General features: G+C 37.4%; 1 protein-coding gene across 4 annotated transcripts in view; it reads right to left on the reverse strand.

The window, feature by feature from the left end:
- Positions 1–40: 40 nt before the first annotated feature.
- Positions 41–19,321, reverse strand: part of ddr1 (discoidin domain receptor tyrosine kinase 1) — a 39,849-nt gene continuing 20,568 nt past the window's right edge. For 2 of the 4 annotated variants that reach the window (XM_067404137.1, XM_067404156.1), the window contains exons 4-19: positions 17,733–17,961; positions 17,492–17,639; positions 17,261–17,363; positions 16,398–16,584; positions 14,327–14,576; positions 13,324–13,437; positions 12,495–12,542; positions 11,573–11,733; positions 8,444–8,645; positions 7,734–7,847; positions 6,933–7,228; positions 6,653–6,780; positions 5,416–5,613; positions 5,056–5,320; positions 3,682–3,831; positions 41–3,600 (exon numbers count right to left, since the gene is read on the reverse strand). In XM_067404137.1, coding sequence (XP_067260238.1) covers positions 3,460–3,600; positions 3,682–3,831; positions 5,056–5,320; positions 5,416–5,613; positions 6,653–6,780; positions 6,933–7,228; positions 7,734–7,847; positions 8,444–8,645; positions 11,573–11,733; positions 12,495–12,542; positions 13,324–13,437; positions 14,327–14,576; positions 16,398–16,584; positions 17,261–17,363; positions 17,492–17,639; positions 17,733–17,961 — 2,734 coding nt within the window. In that variant the 3' untranslated portion in view covers positions 41–3,459. The remainder of the gene's footprint in view (positions 3,601–3,681; positions 3,832–5,055; positions 5,321–5,415; positions 5,614–6,652; positions 6,781–6,932; positions 7,229–7,733; positions 7,848–8,443; positions 8,646–11,572; positions 11,734–12,494; positions 12,543–13,323; positions 13,438–14,326; positions 14,577–16,397; positions 16,585–17,260; positions 17,364–17,491; positions 17,640–17,732; positions 17,962–19,321) is intronic. The other 2 variants (XM_067404144.1, XM_067404149.1) reach the window with 2 other exon arrangements.

The following is a 19,321-nucleotide window of genomic DNA, read 5'->3' on the forward strand; positions in this document are numbered from 1 at the left end:
TCTAGCGTTTTGAACATGAACGCTAAATCACATACTACTCAAAATGAAAACGATCACATTTTACTTTATTCGAAAAGGTTACTTTATTAAAACACCTACAAAAATAGACAACACAGGCAATGACACTGACTAACACAGGCAGGGAGTCTAAAACAGAGACAGACAGACCCGATTAATAACAGATAGCAATATTAATGAAGAAAATTATGTCCCATGAATTATTTACATTTTTCATTATTTAAGAAACATGAATAGCTGAGGACAGAACATGCCCAAAACTATATTTATAAAAATACAACAAAAGGCCTCAGTGTACCAAAAGAGGTTAAAGGTCATTCAATAAGCATAATCGGCCATGGCAACATAACCATTTGGGAATCACATTCTTCTGTGTATATTACAGTAAATGTTACTTATGTTGCTCTCCACCCCACCTGCACACGCAGTCTTCCTCTTAAATGAGGATGAGGTGGCGTCACCACATGAGTTTCAAGTTAAATGTACAGTCTGCAGTCACTGAAACCACCACAGAGATTAAATGCAATTACGTACTGTAGCTTTAAGAGAGTTTCTCTGCAAGTGTCCCACAGGTTTACATGGTAAATTCAGGACAAATGCTTTGGTTATTTTTCTATTTTCTTTAGTTTGTTTCTATTTCTGTTTATAAACAATACATTTCTTATTGGTATAAATTTACATTTCTGTGGCCATTCTGCTTTTCTTTTTTTTTTTTCCTTTCTTTTGCTTACTATGTACTTTTCAGGCCCATTCGTTTCAATTTCTGGCAAGTCCAGGCTCATATTGAGTCCTTTCAAATAGTGCATTGGTAGTACATACATCCATACATCCCATCCAAAAGAGTCTTTGAATTCCAAAAGTCTACTTTAACCCAGCACATACTGGTACCAACAAGTTCACGATCTGCGTTCAGCTTAGTTCAAGTCAGTCCACATGATGGCAGGTCAGTTACAAAACTATCTCTAGTCATTTTCTGTGCCATCAAAAATGACTCACAATAAATCTCATTCACACTTAAGTCCCGTTTCACAACAAGAACTATAACGATAACTATATTGGCGTCCACACAAATGGATGACATCATGTTGCGTGTCTGCTGCTTTAAATGCTTGAGTTCTTTAAACTTGGGTGGATTCTGATTGGCCATCAGTTGTTGTTTTTTTTATCAGCTGGCAAAAAATGTTCTGAAAGTGATTTATTTTTATACTTGTGGTGTGAATTTCTCATATTCTCATAGAATTAGAATGAATATTAAAACTTTATTGTTATCATCCTTACTCCTGGGTGTGGGTGGGCCATAAAGAATGATATTGTTGTTTTCTCCAAGCTGATGAACAATACAAACATTGACAGCCAATTGGAATCCTCTCAACTTAGCGTTAGATCACCCAAAAATGAAAATTTTGTCATTAATTACTCCTCCTCATGTCGTTCCACACCTGTAAGACCTTCGTTCATCTTCAGAAAAATTGCTTTACGAATCTTTTGTTTCGAATCAGTGGTTTGGAGCGTGTATCAAACTGCCAAAATGCCCCCCAGTGGTGAACTATTGAAATTTTGAAACACTTATGACGTAACGAAGCCTCCTTTACTGAAATCATGTGACTTTGGCAGTTTGATACACACTCCGAACCACTGATTTGAAATAAAAGATTCATAAAGCTTCCAAGCTTCATGAAGCAGTGTTTTGAAATTGCCCATCACTGGAAATTGTGAATAAAATCACTATTTTGTTTTTTTGGGCGCACAAATGTATTGTTGTCGCTTCATAACATTAAGGTTGAACTACTGTAGTCACATGAACTGTTTTAAATATGTCTTAAGTAGATTTCTGGGCACTGAAAGTGTTAATTTAATTATCTTGCTGGCAATGGAGGCCTCACAGAGTCATCGGATTTTATCAAAAATATCTTAATTTGTGTTCTGAAGATGAATGAAGGTCTTGTGTGTGACATGAGGGTGAGTAATTAGTGACTGAATTTTCATTTTTGGGTGAACTAACCCTTTTAAAGAGCTTGTGCATTTAAAGCAGTAGATGACAAAACTGCTGCGCTTGTTTAAAATAAGCATGTAGTGGTCTGTTGGTGTGGACGCTCTTTATGGCCATCATTCCTGGTGTGAACGGCAATTTACAGTTAATGAAGGGAGAAGTGGCTGTAAACCATGAGATAGCAGAGCAAAGGCCTGTTCACACCAAGAATGATAACTATAATGTATTAGCGTCCACACCGATACACAATAATGTATAGTTATTGTTCTTAGTGTGAATGAGCCTGAAGGGAACATTTATGTGCAGACAAACGGGTGGAGTCACAAATATCAACCTTCTAATTCAGCACAATTTGACAATATTGAGTCAAAAGCCTGTGTTTCACAGATCAGCAATTATTGTACATAATTATAGTACCTGGAAAAAAACTGGAAGCTCTTCAACGTTTGTTTTTGACGTTCATCAAACTCCAAAAGGTCCAATGACTCGTGAATTTGCCCCTGTATGGGATTCCGTCGTTACAATGATTCAGCAAAACCTCATATCATATCACTGAGATGAAAATGTCCCACTCAATGTTAATGTTTAGTGATGATGAATTACCCTCCACCACAAAAATAAAAAAAAGACACAAAATCTGGCTAATACATCCTCTACATGACCACAAATGGTAGCAAAGTTAGACTGTTAAAAATGTTATTCACTATTATTACTTAACATTTAAGTAGAAAAAACAATTTCTGTATTTCTTCTATAGTATGTTTTAATATGCATATCAATCATTTGTCAAATGCTGCCTGTAGAGAACCACGACTAAATGGACAGTTTGTAGAGCCGTGTGCTTTTGGTGCTGCCTGTCATCTAGCTACAAAAACCCTCCACCAGTTCATATGATTATGTTTTGAGATATATTCAGTGTTCAGGGAATGAAGAGACAGTTTTGATACAGGTTACAGGACCAAGATTTAAGGTTCAGATGCCAAGCAACATTTTATCCCAAAATCAATTTCATATTGTTCCTGTTAGCTCATTGTCATCAGTACTGGACCTCACAGAACACAAAAGACTTCCACAGCAAGACACATTTACACACCGATTTCATTCTCAGTTTCTTAAAGAAAATAAATAAGGCAGAGTAATGTCATTTCTGTGGTGCATTCTGGGAAATGTGAGCTTTTCAAACCAAAATACTGTGAAATAGTGATGTATGAATAGCGGGGGAACACTATGATTTGGGGATAAAATGTTGCTTGAAGAGTTCAGAATTTCAGGATAAGGGATGAGAAGCGGGTCATTTAGGGGCACCGAACCTGCGGCTTTTGTTCGCCCCAACCCGCTGATCAAAAAAATACACTAATTTACATAAGAGTGCTTAGCCGTGTCTGCTTAAAAACACACCACCAGTCTGTGGTCCACACACACTTTCTTACATTCTTCTTCTCTGTTACTCTCTAAACCATGTTCATGGCGTCTTCGGTGAGGAAGGAGTGAATGTACGCAAAGGAAGGCCGTAGTTTACAGTCTCTGTTCCAGCAGCTAAGCATCAGCTCATACAAACCCTGTGGGCAAACAGCCGGGCGAGACAGGTACACCTGATGAAGACAGAGAGACAGTGAGGCTACGCTTCTGTTTTTTTCATAAGGGTTAAGAGGTGTTAGGAAATACACACATACCTGTCTGCCCTGGTCTCTGAAAAACTCCCCAGCGTTGTCAATGACTTGTTCATCAGTCATGTGACTGTACGGTTGCTCCTGACACACACTCAACATCTCCCACAGCGTCACGCCAAATGCCCACACGTCACTCGCCGTAGTGAACTTCCCCTAGAGACACACACACACACACAAAAAAAAAACTGATTGAGATGAAGGACATCAGTGTTATGTACTGCGTGAGTGACACGTTGCTTATGTGACTTTATTGTGGGGTCCAAAAATGATAAAATGATATTTACGATTTGGGCCACTAAGCATGTGAACTCCTTTGTACTGATAAAATAAATGTTAATAAACATTTTGTATCAAATATAATAAGTCTGATAATAAATTCTAAAAGATATAACTTGATAAAGATAAATTAAGTAATTAAATGTCTCTTCATTATAGTAATGCAAGAAAAAAAATGAGGCATTTTCCCTGTGGTCGGAGTCTGTTTGGACCCCATTATATGCATTTTATTTTTATTATTTTTTTAATATTATGTAATTTATATATGTTATAAATTATAATATAATATAATATAATATAATATAATATAATATAATATAATATAATATAATATAATATAATATAATATAATATATATGTTCTATTATATTATACACATTTTTTTGTTTACAAAATGTTATAATCTAATATTGTATATCTTTATTATATGATAAATATTCAGTCTGGTAATAAATAGTAATTAATAAATGTACATTTAATAAATAAATATATCTTCATTATGGTAATTCCGAAAAAATTAACCATTTTTACTAGTGGTTGCAAACTTTTTGGACCCCATTTATTATATTATATTTTTATTTATTAATAATTGAAAAAAAGATGTACAAAATGTTATATTTCTTTATTATAAGATAATACATATTAAGTCTAAATATATATTAAATGAATAAATACAAATTAAGTAAATAAATATATCTTTATTATATACAGTAAAGTAGAAAAAATAAAGCAAACTTTTTGGACCCCATTATAAAATGTTGTAATTTTATTCATTTATGTATTTAAAATTGCTATATAAAATTGTATACATAAAATTATTTTTTGTGCTTATGATAATATATCAAATATTAAAGCTGATAATTTATATTTATTTTACATATTATATTAATATGTATTAAGTAATTAAATATTTTCTTAATTAAATAATTTAAATATATAATTAAATATAGCAGTAAATATGTAATTAAATATATTATCTTAGTATTAAATATATTATCATTATAGTAACACGAATGAGTCACATTAATAAATACATTTACATTTATTTATTTAATTTTCATTTATTCATTATAACTAAGTAACAGTTGTGTGTGTTCTCACCATGAGGATGCACTCCCATGCCATCCAGCGAATAGGCAGCACAGCTCGTCCCTGTATCCTGTAATAATCTCCAGCATAGAGGTTCCTGCTCATGCCAAAATCAGCTATCTTTATGGGACGCTCTCCGCCGTTGTCCTCCCCCTCGCCCCTCTCTCCACCCACCAGGCAGTTTCGTGTGGCCAGGTCTCGGTGCACAAAGTTCAGAGATGACAAGAACTTCATTCCTGATGCGATCTGACTCGCCATGGAGATCAAAGCTGGGTAGCTGAGACAGAGACGGAGATTTAACCTTTCTCCCTATGAGATATGCATTTATATTAGATGAATCATTACTTGATTTCTCTGTGTGTGTGTGTGTACCTGATGGTTGGTGTATTATGTGAAGGTCCAGTCTTGTCCAGCAACACTCTATGGGAGAGGTACTGATTGAGGTCTCCGCTCTCCATGTACTCTGTGACCATACACAATGGATCGCTGCTTACACACACACCCAGCAGGCGGATAATGTTCGGATCCTTCAGGCGAGATAAGATCTTCACCTCCTTCAGAAAATCATTCCTGTTGAAAGAAGAGCATGAAAAGAATGAGAGAGTAACAAGAGAAGGGAAAAGAACAGAACATTTTGAAATGAAGCATAAAGAATTTGAGTTTATTACAATTTAGCTAAAGAACTATTCCAACCAAATCTGATTATTTGGCACAAAAACCATATCCTTATACAACAACTCCAAAGTTTCATATTGTAATTATCTTTTTTTTTTTCTTCTTCTTCTTCTCAAATTTCTAATTGCTCAAATGGCAGTTCATTCAGGTATCAGAGAATCACAAAAAAATGTTTTTGTTTGGTTTGTTTTTTAATCTCTGAGAACAATATGAGGTTTATTATTTAATTGCAATTGCAATAAAAAATATAAAAATTAATAAAATATTATTCGAAAAAGTTTTATCTGCCAAATCAAAGCTAGGGAGCATATAATATATATATATATATATATATATATATATATATATATATATATATATATATATATATATATATATATATATATATATATATATATATATATACACACATACACACATACAGTACAGTCCAAAAGTTTGGAACCACTAAGATTTTTAATGTTTTTAAAAGAACCTCATAATAAATAATAAACATTATTATAATAAATAATAAACCTCATATTGACACTGAAGACTGGAGTAACGATGCTGAAAATTCAGCTTTGCATCACAGGAATAAATTACTTTGTCAAATATATTTAAATATTTCACAGTTATTTTAAACTGTAATAATATTTAACAATATTACTGTTTTTACTGCATTTTTAATTAAATAAATGTAGCCTTGGTGAGCAGACGAAACTTAGTGGTTCCAAACTTTTGGACTGTACTGTATATATATTAAAAATGGTTTTTTTTTTTTAATGGCTTGCTTTGTTGAGGTCAAATGAAGTAACAACGAAAATATTATTTATGATAAAAAAATCATGATCTTTGTAAAATAAAAAAACATATTATATTTAATTTATTTAAAATATTAAATATTTTTACAATGTATTTCTTGTAAATAATGATTAACAACCTGTACAGTTACCTGGCATTTTTTGAGGCATCTGGCCGTAAAATCTTTACAGCCACCAGAAGAGGGCGTCCTTTCCTGACATTAAACGGGAACTCAAGGTTTGCAAGATCCTGGGGGTTTTCAATCTCACACAAATGAACCTAACAAGGAAGCAGACAATAATTAGACTGGTTTAACGGGAACAATATTATTAGTCTGCTTTCAGTCACACAATAAGGTTTATGACTAAAGAATCCCATAAACCTAAGAGAGAAGTGGGAATTTGTAATGTTTATGTAATCCAAAGTTGCACCTCTCCAAATTGTCCTTCTCCCAGCTTTTCTTTGAATATTAGTCGTTCCCGTGGCAACTCAGGCAATGGTGGGCAATCGGTGGGCGTGGCTGAGAGGGCGGGAACTGCATATGTATTGTTACCACTAACGCCTTGCAGACTGATGATGTCAGCTTCTGCATAATGAGGAACACTCCCCCCACCTCCTGATGCTTCTCCATAATGAGCCCCTGATAAACCAGGGGGCGGAGCTCCAGGGTAAGGAGGCGGTCCCTCCTGAATGGGTAGACCCTTATCAACCATGTCAATAGCACATGCTGAGAGAAAAAAAAGGTACAAAAGAAAAACTTAGAGAGCTAAACTCAAAGTACAAATATTACATTCTAATAAGTAATTATGAACTGCACACATGCACTTAAACACTCACATACACTGGAGATGAGACATTACATGCATACTGTGATATGTATGGCTTTAGACTGCTGTCAGAAGACCGTAAGAAAACATTAAACACACTTCCTACAGCAGCTCATCCCTTACAAAATAATATCCTTTCTTCAACTATGGGCACTTTAAGTTTCCGAGACAGTTTTAAATGTGACCTTCCTATAACAAAAGTTTTAATAAAAATCTTCCCCCGAGACATAAAACTCCCAGAAACACCCTTTTAATGAATGTTTAATACCCTCTGTGCTGTTCTGGGGCCATTATATCACTCTAACTGTTACCTTTAGGAGTTCAGGGGGCTTTAAAACTGCTCCCTGGGGAGGACACCACCCCTTGCCCCTTTTTTCAGGGCAACATGAACCCTCTCTCTCTTACCCTGGGACAGGTTTTGGGGCTTTTCTTGCTGGCTGTGGCAGTTTGTCAGCCTGTTGGGGCCATGTGTCAGGTCAGACAGGAGGAGATGATATGCTGGGTTGTTTAACAGCAGTGCTAGGAGAACACACACACACACATCCCACGGACACACGAGTCCACGAAGGGTACGACAGTGTGAGCGGTCACCACATGACAAAAACGAGACGAAACGGCACAACCAAACCACAACACAACACAGACGCATCACAACACGAGACGACACAACAACAAAACACAAACAACAGGGCCGTTAAGGGGTGACAGAGCAAACCAGTTACATGTGAGATGCACAAACACAGCAGGCAGTGTTATCATCCATAATGATGCAGGCTGTTAATTATCTTTTCATTGGTCAGTCTGTTCTGAGGCATTCATTTATGTTAATTAATATATAAAAACAATCACACAATGATTCAAAAATGTAATATTCGTCATGAAAGCAACTATGGCAGGAAAAAAAAACAGGAACATTTGAGAGTTGAGTTTGAGTGAAATAAAATCTCCCTCCTCTCTCTGTCAGATAGGACAGTGGCTCTTTGTCTGGATTGTGGATTGTCCTAAAGTACTTTTTCTGATGCCGTTTTGGCTGTTCATTCTCCGTGGTGAACCGGGTTCCTGTGCACTTACTGACAGAGGTATATGAATGCTTCAGTGTGTTTTGTGTGTGTCACCTGTACTGTCCCGCTGCTCTCGGGGCCGCAGTACAGTGCTGGGCTCCTGGTATTCTCCTTCTCGGTCCCTGTCGTCAGGGAAAGTGTGTATGCGCTGGTAGCGGCTGGAGTATGTGTGCGTGTTAGTGTTGTTGATCACCACGTTGTCCGATGGAACGGAAAGATGAACCCGCAGCTCGTCGCTAGAGAGGCTGCCTTGGGCCTGGACACATAAAGATAAAAAATTAAAGAGCCATGAAATCAAACTTTGTTTGAGTTTTGCAGCATTTCGTCCATTCATCTGTATGCTAGTCTCATTCTAAATGTTTTAAACAGATAAATGCATATAAAAGGTATAGTTTTCTCTTGAGAAAATAAATCAAAAAGATAAATTACAGAAATATTTTGCTTTTGTACAGTCCAAAACACAAAAAAATGTTTATACTGAGTCATTTATATTTTATACACAATATTCTCAGTTACTTTGCCTATTTTTGCTCCACCAATGAAAATAGTTCCAAACGAAGCCAAAGAAGAAACAACCATTGCGTGTCTCAAAGCAAAATTTCCTGAAAGAATCAGACATTTTTTTTTACAAATCTGTTGTCTGAATGATTCAATGACTCATTCATAAAGAGTTACTTGATTTATTAATAAATCAGTCAGTGTTTTTGAATGAATCAACAGAGCGAATGTTTAAATGACTCACTAATAAAGACAGTGGCTTCGTCCAAAATTACATACTCTCTGACATACTTCTTGTAATTACTTTGCAGCCTTTAAAAAGTATGTTCTAGTATAAACGTGTAGTCTGAATATAATCCATATGTGCTGCATCAGTCATGTTGTCATTATCATGTGACCTATCAGAGTAGTCGCGTCCTTCCATCGCCATTCAGAAACACTCTCTATATGGCCTCGTGGGATAGTAAAGTGTCCATCAGGTGTACACTTCGGAATCTCTCCAGAAGCAGTAAGTTATCTGGGTGCTTTTTGTCTACTGTTTTATGAGTACTGTAAATTTTGACATACTATTTTCACATTCTGTTTTTCACCTATACTATATAGTAGGGAAGTATGCGATTTCAGATATAGCCACTCACTCATTTCATTCCTAAATGAATTAGTGCTTTTGAATGAATCAGTTGAACAAATGACTTAATGACTCATAAAGACACTTGGCACCACGTGCAAACAGACAAGTGGGGTGATACAAACAGTGAAAAGTCCCAGTGCTATTGAATTGTATATCAGCGCTCCTGGAACACTGTTCAACTAATCAGATTCAAGAACTGGAACTAACTGATATATTATAGGAAACACATGAACATGGAAAATAAGAAATACACTGTAGAACAATGGTCTCAGACTCAGCTCCTGGAGGGACACAGCCCTGCAGAGTTAAGCCTAAACCAGCTTCAACTCACCTGCTTGGAAGTTTCAAGTAATCCTGAAGACCTTAATTAGCTGGATCATGTACAGGTGCTGGTCATATAATTAGAATATCATCAAAAAGTTGATTTATTTCACTAATTCCATTCAAAAGGTGAAACTTGTATATTATATTCATTCATTACACACAGACTGATATATTTCAAATGTTTATTTCTTAAACCCCAAATTCAGTATCTCAGAAAATTTGAATATTACTTAGGACCAATACAAAGAAAGGATTTTTAGAAATCTTGGCCAACTGAAAAGTATGAACATGAAAAGTATGAGCATGTACAGCACTCAATACTTAGTTGGGGCTCCTTTTGCCTGAATAACTGCAGCAATGCGGTGTGGCATGGAGTTGATCAGTCTGTGGCACTGCTCAGGTGTTATGAGAGCCCTGGTTGCTCTGATAGTGGCCTTCAGCTCTTCTGCATTGTTGGGTCTGGCATATCGCATCTTCCTCTTTCTCAATACCCCATAGATTTTCTATGGGGTTAAGGTCAGGCGAGTTTGCTGGCCAAATAAAAACAGGGATACCATGGTCCTTAAACCAGATACTGTTAGCTTTGGCACTATGTGCAGGTGCCAAGTCCTGTTGGAAAATGAAATCTGCATCTCCATAAAGTTGGTCAGCAGCAGGAAGCATGAAGTGCTCGAAAACTTCCTGGTATATGGCTGCGTTGACCTTAGACCTCAGAAAACACAGTGGACCAACACCAGCAGATGACATGGCACCCCAAACCATCACTGACTGTGGAAACTTTACACTGGACCTCAAGCAACGTGGATTGTGTGCCTCTCCTCTCTTCCTCCAGACTCTGGGACCCTGATTTCCAAAGGAAATGCTAAATTTACTTTCATCAAAGAACTTAACTTTGGACCACTCAGCAGCAGTCCAGTCCTTTTTGTCTTTAGCCCAGGCGAGACGCTTCTGACGCTGTCTGTTGTTCAAGAGTGGCTTCACACAAGGAAGCTGTAACCCATGTCTTGCATACGTCTGTGCGTAGTGGTTCTTGAAGCACTGACTCCAGCTGCAGTCCACTCTTTGTGAATCTCCCTCACATTTTTGAATGGGTTTTGTTTCACAATCCTTTCCTCAGGGTGCGGTTATCCCTATTGCTTGTCTACTTTTTTTCTACCACATCTTTTCCTTCCCTTCGCCTCTCTATTAAATGTGCTTAGACACAGAGCTCTGTGAACAGCCAGCCTCTTTTGCAGTGACCTTTTGTGTCTTGCCCTCCTTGTGAAAGGTGTCAATGGTCGTCTTTTGGACAACTGTCAAGTCAGCAGTTTTCCCAATAATTGTGTAGCCTAAAGAACTAGACTGAGAGACCATTTAAAGGCCTTTGCAGGTGTTTTGAGTTAATTAGCTGATTAGAGTGTGGCACCAGGTGTCTTCAATATTGAACCTTTTCACAATATTCTAATTTTCTGAGATACTGAATTTGGGATTTTCCTTAGTTGTCAGTTATAATCATCAAAATTAAAATAAATAAACATTTGAAATATATCAGTCTGTGTGTAATGAATGAATATAGTATACAAGTTTCACTTTTTGAATGGAATTAGTGAAATAAATAAACTTTTTGATGATATTCTAATTATATGACCAGCACCTGTATATTTAGGGTTGGAGCTAAAATCTGCAGGGCTGTGCCCTTTCAGGAACTGAGTTTGAGACCCCTGCTGTAGAATATAGTAATGAAAAAACACCTTGCCAAGTAGCTTCTTCCAGTACTGCCTCCACAGTATGACAGCTATAATAGCCAATAGGAGTAGGATAATTCCAACCAGGCAGCCAATCAGGATGGCCGTGTTGCTGCTGTCATCTTTGGCCACAGGTAACCCCGCCCTCAGAGTGATGGCAGAGAACTCTGTTAATAAGAAACACGGCAGATTAAACATATGTTAATTAGACATTTAAATGATTACAAACACCATAAACAAGGTATTTATTAGCCTAAAGAATGTTTAGAGAGTAAAACCAAAGCTTATCTGTCCATTACAGCCACCTTTAAATCTCAGTGCTGTAAATGCCTTCATGGTCATTGACACACTTCTTGTGATTTGACTTGCTTTCTTATACACTGTGTTTGTGTGTATGTGTGTGTGTGTGTGTGGGAGTGTGTTGGTGTGTGTGTGTGTGTGTGTGTGTGTGTGTGTGTCTGCTTATGTCGGTAAATTTAGGAGGCAGCTGTTGTTTTGGGGGGCAGTAATAAGCTTTGACGGGAGTAAATGAGCTGTGAGAGTGGGCACAGTCCTAAAGCTGAGGGAACTGAAGTTAATTCAAAGAGGGACAAAAGCAAGGACAGCTGGAGCAATTTCACAATAAAAACCCTTTATGAGCTTGGCTATATGAAACACCAACTCAAAACAATAATGCAACCAAATCATGCAAAAAGCTTTCTCTCCAGGCTTCAAGATGGATACTCATGCACACACAAAACCACCAACCAAACTCTCAAGGCATTTTACAGTATGAGGACAGGGTTTTTAAATGTAAAGAAAATTAGAGGGAAACATTATAAAAGGCCTATGTGCTAGAAAACATGCCGTAAAAATCTCTGATGTAATAAGCATGGAGATGATACTCTTTTCTTCCCCTTGTCCTTCTCTCTTTCTCTCTCTCTCTCACCTGTTGGCATGCTGCTGGGCAGCAGTGAAGTAATGGTCATGAGGAGGTCTGGAAAAACGAGGATGGACAGGTCAGAAGAGGGAGAACTAGAGAGGTGGGGTGGGTGATTAAGGGCAAAGAGAGACATGGGAGTGCTAAAAGATGAGGAGAGCAGACTTTTTAGAATTTATAATTTTCCCAATTCTCTCAATAAACCTCATGAATAAGGTTGGAAATCAAGAACTAGTATTTTAAATATTTTTATAGTATAAATATACTTATACCAAAAAATATAATATACAAAATATTCAATTTATATGTTTACATATTTAGTCCTTGGTCCAGATTATAACTGTAATAAATGGTACAAGACTAAATAAGTATATATAAATAAAAAAAAAAAAAAAAAAAAAAAAAAAATTATATATATATATGTGTGTGTGTGTGTGTGTGTGTGTGTGTGTGTGTGTGTGTGTGTGTGTGTGTGTATATACACACACACACACACACAAATATTAAAGGGTTAGTTCACCCAAAAATGAAAATTCTATCAAATTCTGTTTATTACTCACCCTCATGCCGTTCCATATTCTGTCAATAAATGACAGAATTTTCATTTTTGGGTGAACTAACCCTTTAAAATATCTAAAGAACTATTGCTTTCGTATTGTACTTTTACAATATATTTTGGATCAATTATTGGTGTGGGGCACATCCTTAAAAATAAAAGAATTGGTAGGAGACTAAAAACATTCAACTCTTTGCGATTCTGTTCCAATATTAAACGTCACACGGCAGTGCGTTGCATACACACTCATAATGCAGTGAGGTTGACATGCGTCCGACTCACCGGTGGGGCTGCTGGTTCCGTTTGCAGGGCTGGGGGTGTGAGGAGAAGTGGCATTGACAGGACGAGTGCTGGAGGAAGGGAGAGGAGGAAGGACAGATCCATCCTCAAACGGCTCTGGAGACAAGACAGGAGAAAGGATTATTATAAATGGAGAAAGGATTAGATAAGTAGGCTTTATCTCTGATGAAGCATGAATATTCATCATTTAGGCTCTCTTATCTACGAACCCAACAAGTGTGAGTACAAAGTCTCACTTTCTCTCCAAATTGTTGTTTTTGAAGCTTACTGTAATGATTATCTTCTGCTCATATTCTGGAAGCTACTGTCCAACCAATCAGAAGTCACACAATGAAGTGTCACTAAAGTTGTCAGTACTTTGGTATCTAGCACACTTGAGCTAAATTTCATTAACATGCAGGTCAGAAAAAGACGCCCATGAGGATGAGTACAAAATAAAAGCAGATGAATGATTTGGGAATATTTGCTTTGTGGCAAAAGATCATAAATTCCATCCATTTTCTGCTGAAAAGCACATCTTAAACAAGCCTATGTTGTTTTTTGCTGGTCTCAGCTGGATTTTGAGTGGTTTGGAGACTTTTTTTAGCCTGCAAAATAGCTAAACCAGCATAACACCAGCTTGACAAGGCTAGGAGACAAACTAGACCTGCTTAGACCCCCACATTTAGCTGGTTTAAGATATTTTTAGCAGGGTTTTTAAATGTTTTTAAATGAACAAATATTTATATATAATGACGACCAAACTATATAACACAACGATTTCCTACAAAGCTGTGCGAGGCACTCTTTCTTCTCAATTAAAAAAAAAAAAATCAATATTTGATATCAAATATTTATTTATCCATATCATAAACAACCATGTATTAAGTTTCATAGCAATACATAAATTACTATTAATATACATGGACGAAGTGGCTATTTTTAAACTTTAATGGTAATGAGCCAGTGTACGTTGCTGCAAGAGGTCAGGTGTGTGTGTTCATACCAGAATAGAAGCTTATCTCGCTGATGAGGAGCCAACGGTCACTGAAAGAGAAGCGGCAGCGGAGAATCTGGGCCGGTTGTCCTCCGAGTGGCAGCGAGATGGTGCGGGACGAAGGGTCATGTAGGTCGGACAGCGGCACTTGAAGGCTGAGCGCAGGCTCTGCCCACGGGCTCAACAGACTGGCCTTAAACTCACACACCACCTCGCTGAACACCCGCACACCTTGCGTGTGTCTGTTATTACTGTGCACCTGAAACAGAGACATTTAAAAACAACAATCTGCAATAAGACACCACAAGACTGCTGGGAACGAGAATAAGGAGCAGTGCATAAAGGACATCAGGGAGAAGTAAATGAAAGTTATTACTCCACAAAAGGGAGAAGAGGAGAAAAAGAAAAGAAACAGGAAGTGAATGAAAGGTGGAGGGCAAGAACATATATAATGTGACAGGTTAGACACTAATGGTGCTGTTAGGTCAACTTCTAACTGTGCACATGTGTGCAAACGCTCACTGACACATGAAACATGTTTCAAAACAAACCAGTACAACAGCGGAGGTTAAAGTGTAGTCGAAGCCATCCTACAACACCTCATACGTCTTTCTCTCTCTCACACACACACACACACACACACACACGCACACATGCGCGCGCACACACACACACACACACACACTACTATATAATTTCATGTTTGATTCAGTGTTTCTTGCCATTTCTTTGTAATTATTGGTAAAATTTACTGGCAATTTCTGAATAAAACCTGTTTTAAAGTAAATCCTACACCAATTTTTTGCAAAAAACTTTGCACTGGAGTTCCTGAACCAATGGGGGTGGGGATGGGGGAGATGATTTGTAGAGGAAAACTGCCGGTGAGGCTGGTGGTATTCTGAAACTGCAGGAATAAATCCGGAAATACTCTAAACAAAAGTCTGGGAGAGCAAGCAGAGAGAGGCGACATAAATCATCTCACAAAGGCACGTGAACAAGTGCTTGTTGTTATGGGAAGTGTTTTTAATGGGACTCTGGTCCTATTTCTCATGTCTCTTTTGAGTTTCTGCTGCGAGATTTAAAGGAAGCGAGTATGAGAGGAAGTTTTCACAACTGTGGGAAGCCACAGGAAAAACAAGGCAACATGGGATGATGATGGAGTTTATAAAATGTGTTATGTCAGAGATAGAAGAATAAAGATAATGCCCTCTCGAGACAGGAAGAAGCCAGAAGTGGTACAAACAAATCAGCATTCCTGGCCAGAAAGACCCTTAAAAATGACAATACACAAATAATCAAATAACAGATATAATTGCGGTGCCGCAAACTGGAAATCGAAACACTCGGGTGCCTCTCAGAATCACAAACAACCACAAATGCAAAGCCACAGGCAAAAAGACAAATAAAAACAAATTAAATGTTCATTAAAGGGTTGAAGGATAATGACAGACTCCTGAGGGTGATTTACTTGGCAGATTTACTGAGACAGAGCTTCATTACTGCCCTACTAACTGACTGAGATGAATTCTGGGATATCTTTTGCCGTCTGGCATAGTGGGAAGTTCACTCGAGCTGAAGATGAACAGCAGATCATTTACTCACCCTCATGCCTTTCCAAATCTGTATGACTTTCTTTCTTCTGCGGAACACAAAAGAAGACATTTTGAAAAATGTTTGTTTTCTCCAGTGTCAGTGAGTGAGTCCAATGGTATTTTGGACCCCACTGACTTTCATTGTACGAACTAAAACCGTTCTTTTGTGTTCTGCAGATGAAAGAAAGTCATACAGGCTGGGAAAGAAATGAGAAAACATTTTGTGTGTGAACGATTCCTGAAATGCATTTAAAAAAAAATTTAAACACTTAAAAACGTGTATGAAAAACATATGAATGTCTTGACTAAAAATCACCTTGAGACCAGTTATTATTTAAAATGGCTCAGAAAAGTAAAATTACTTCTGAGAAAAAGGTCTAGTCTCATTAGTTTGCCACTTGCTGTGAATGTTTTGTATCTAAAGCAATGACATTAAGACATTTTAACCATGACCAAACATATTTTGGGCTGTTTGCATGCATACTAACCTGCATGGTGTGAAAGACCCGTGTTTTCTCAAAGTGAAACTCAATGTCAACAGTGGGCTGGTCCAGGGAATCTCGATTCCAGCCCACGTAATCATATCCTGACCACACTCTCAGCTCTTTACTCTCCGTGAAATCATTCCCACCTAAAACACCATCACACAACTGGCCCAATCCTCCGAACATCACCCTACGAAGAAGAGAGAGACATTACAGATGTGAAGTCATTAGGCATTTGGACACACATACACACACAGATGCAAGTACTCACATACATGTTGGAATTTCCCATATGCACACACACATCTGGCTAGTGTCAAACGTTAGCTTAGCTATTGCAAACATTTTGGCTCCATTAAAACACATCTGGGAATGTTTCTACACAATATTCGTCAACCCCACCTGACAGATACACATACATACATGAGAAAGGGGTCTGGACTTTAACATACATCACAGAAAATAAAGTACGACAGGACCAGGTGAGATTTGAGAAGGTTAACTCAGCATGTTCTCAATTGCTTGTTTCTGACACACAGCATGAAACTAGGGTTGGGAACAGAGAAATGGTTCTTTTTGCATGGTATTCTTTTCAATATTTGAATTGAATGTCTTGTTTCTACAGTTTTCTAACATAGTTATTATTATTAACAAACGACAAGTAAGAACAAAATAATTAGCATATAGTATACAAGAGTAGCCAATACAAGGCAAGAGTTTGTTGTTAGTCACTCAAAACTGTCCTGTTACTAAAGCTAACATTACAATAACAGCATATCTTTGTTCTGTGAAACCAGATTTCAGGTCTTTCCTCTTAGGTCTCTCAAGTGCTGGAAACTTTTTCTAATATTAACGCGGGTCCTTACCCTGCCTCTTTACTGCCATCATAGATGGAGTCATTAAGGTAGACAGGCGAGCCTGAGAGGGTCATCACATGACCCACGGGAGCAGTGTACGCCTTCAGTCCATCTAACAGAGAAGAAGCACATCACTCAATGGTAAACACCATTCCGCTGTAGGAAGTGCCTGCAGTGAATGTAATGTAAATGAGTGTGTGTGATCAGGATGATGGATTGCTTGTCACATGTGGGACTCACCTTTCCAGACACAACCATAGAGTTCAACTCTTAAACACACGCTCATTACACGGTCCGCCAGTGGGTAGAAGCGCACCATGCGTGCTATGATGGGTGGACCCAGGTCCTTCAGGACCACATCATATGTGTTCTCGTTCCCTGTCACCACCTGACACAAAAACAAAATGGAAAAACTGTAACATACAAAAGATCTAAATTCTGCTGACAGAAATTTATGATAGTTCACATAAGAGTTAAAAACCTCCTGTCCCCAGCGGTCCTTCCAGGTCATCCAGTGTCGTCCATCACGAGAGTAACGCAGCCGATAACTACGTGCAAACTCCCTTCCCAGCCCGTCTGCGTGGCGACCCTGAGTGCCCACTAGAGACAGGAAATGAAGCTTGTGCAGGTCCACCTGCAGGTACTCTGAGCCGCTGGGAAACACCGGACCAGCCGGACACCATGCCCCGTCCCCCTCTCCGTTACTCAGCCTAGGACAGGAGACAAACACAAGCATTATGTACATGCTTGACATGTTAGAGTCTTGGTGCTCATGTGAGCGGTGTAGGTTCGAGACAGATGTGTGGCATGTCCTATTCCTACTCTGTATACCTAATTACTTCCTGGCACTTTAAAAAAAAATAACAAAAAAAGCATTTTGCATTTTTTTTTTTAATTAAAAAAGTACAAATACATTTCACATTTTTAAATTGTAAATCTCATGAACGCACACACACACATACACAAAAAAAACCCTTTGCATAAAGAAAATGTTATTTACCATTAACTTTTTTTTTTTTTTTTTTTTTTTTGGCATTGTGACATTATGACAATGATTCTCTTTACTGATTTTTTCACTGTTTTACAATAATTACGTTTAAATTAAATTCTGTGCTTTAAATAATTTAAAATGTATGTATATATTTTTTTTCATGTTACTGTAATGAGAATTTGGCAGGTACAAATACCTGAAAATAAATCACAGGTTTTAATAGTGGATTTTTTCCCTCATTTGTTAATTTTCTCAAACAAATCTCAAAAACATAAAACAAAACAAAACATAGCTGCAAGCAATCAGGGCCAAGCACAAAGAAGCAAGCAAGAAGTAAAATCATCAGTGAAATATAGCATTTTATTTTATACACTTTACTTTAGTTAGTGGCAATTTAATATTTTTAGTTATAGCGCCACCAAGAGGCGCAATCCCACCAGTTTTTAATGTGGTTCTATGGGTTGCCACAGATGGAAGAAAAAAAAAACGGAACACTAACAATTACAATAGGTGCCTTCACAAAACAAAACAAAACAAAACAAAACAAAACAAAAACAAAACAAAACAAAACAAAACAAAACAAAACAAAACAAAACAAAACAAAACAAAACAAAACAAAACAAAACAAAACAAAACAAAACAAAAACAAAACAAAACAAAACACAAAACAAAACAAAAACAAAAAACAAAAAACAAAAAACAGAACAGAACAAAAAACTAATAATTAAAAAAGCCCACACAATTTGGAATTTCTTGGCAAAAACCCTGCAAGCTAATGAGGTGATATATGAGAGATGAGGTCTGTGTGTGTAAACACCTTCACCTGGCTTCTATCTCTCTCTCTTTCTCTCACTTCCTAGCACACTTTGTTCACTCACAGACACACGTAATAGCCTGAGCAATCCACTGGCTAAGTATCAGTAGAGACTAACCTTTTCTCACTCACAGAAGAAAGAACAACACTGAATGTCTCTGCATTCTGCTACTGTTGTCACATAGGTGACGGGACACTGATGACACACAGCTGAGACCACAAACACTCAAACACAAAGAAAAATGCACCTGAAATAAAATGTTCC

This window comes from Chanodichthys erythropterus, chromosome 2, assembly GCF_024489055.1.
Source record: "Chanodichthys erythropterus isolate Z2021 chromosome 2, ASM2448905v1, whole genome shotgun sequence".
NCBI classification, from domain to species: Eukaryota; Metazoa; Chordata; class Actinopteri; order Cypriniformes; family Xenocyprididae; genus Chanodichthys; species Chanodichthys erythropterus.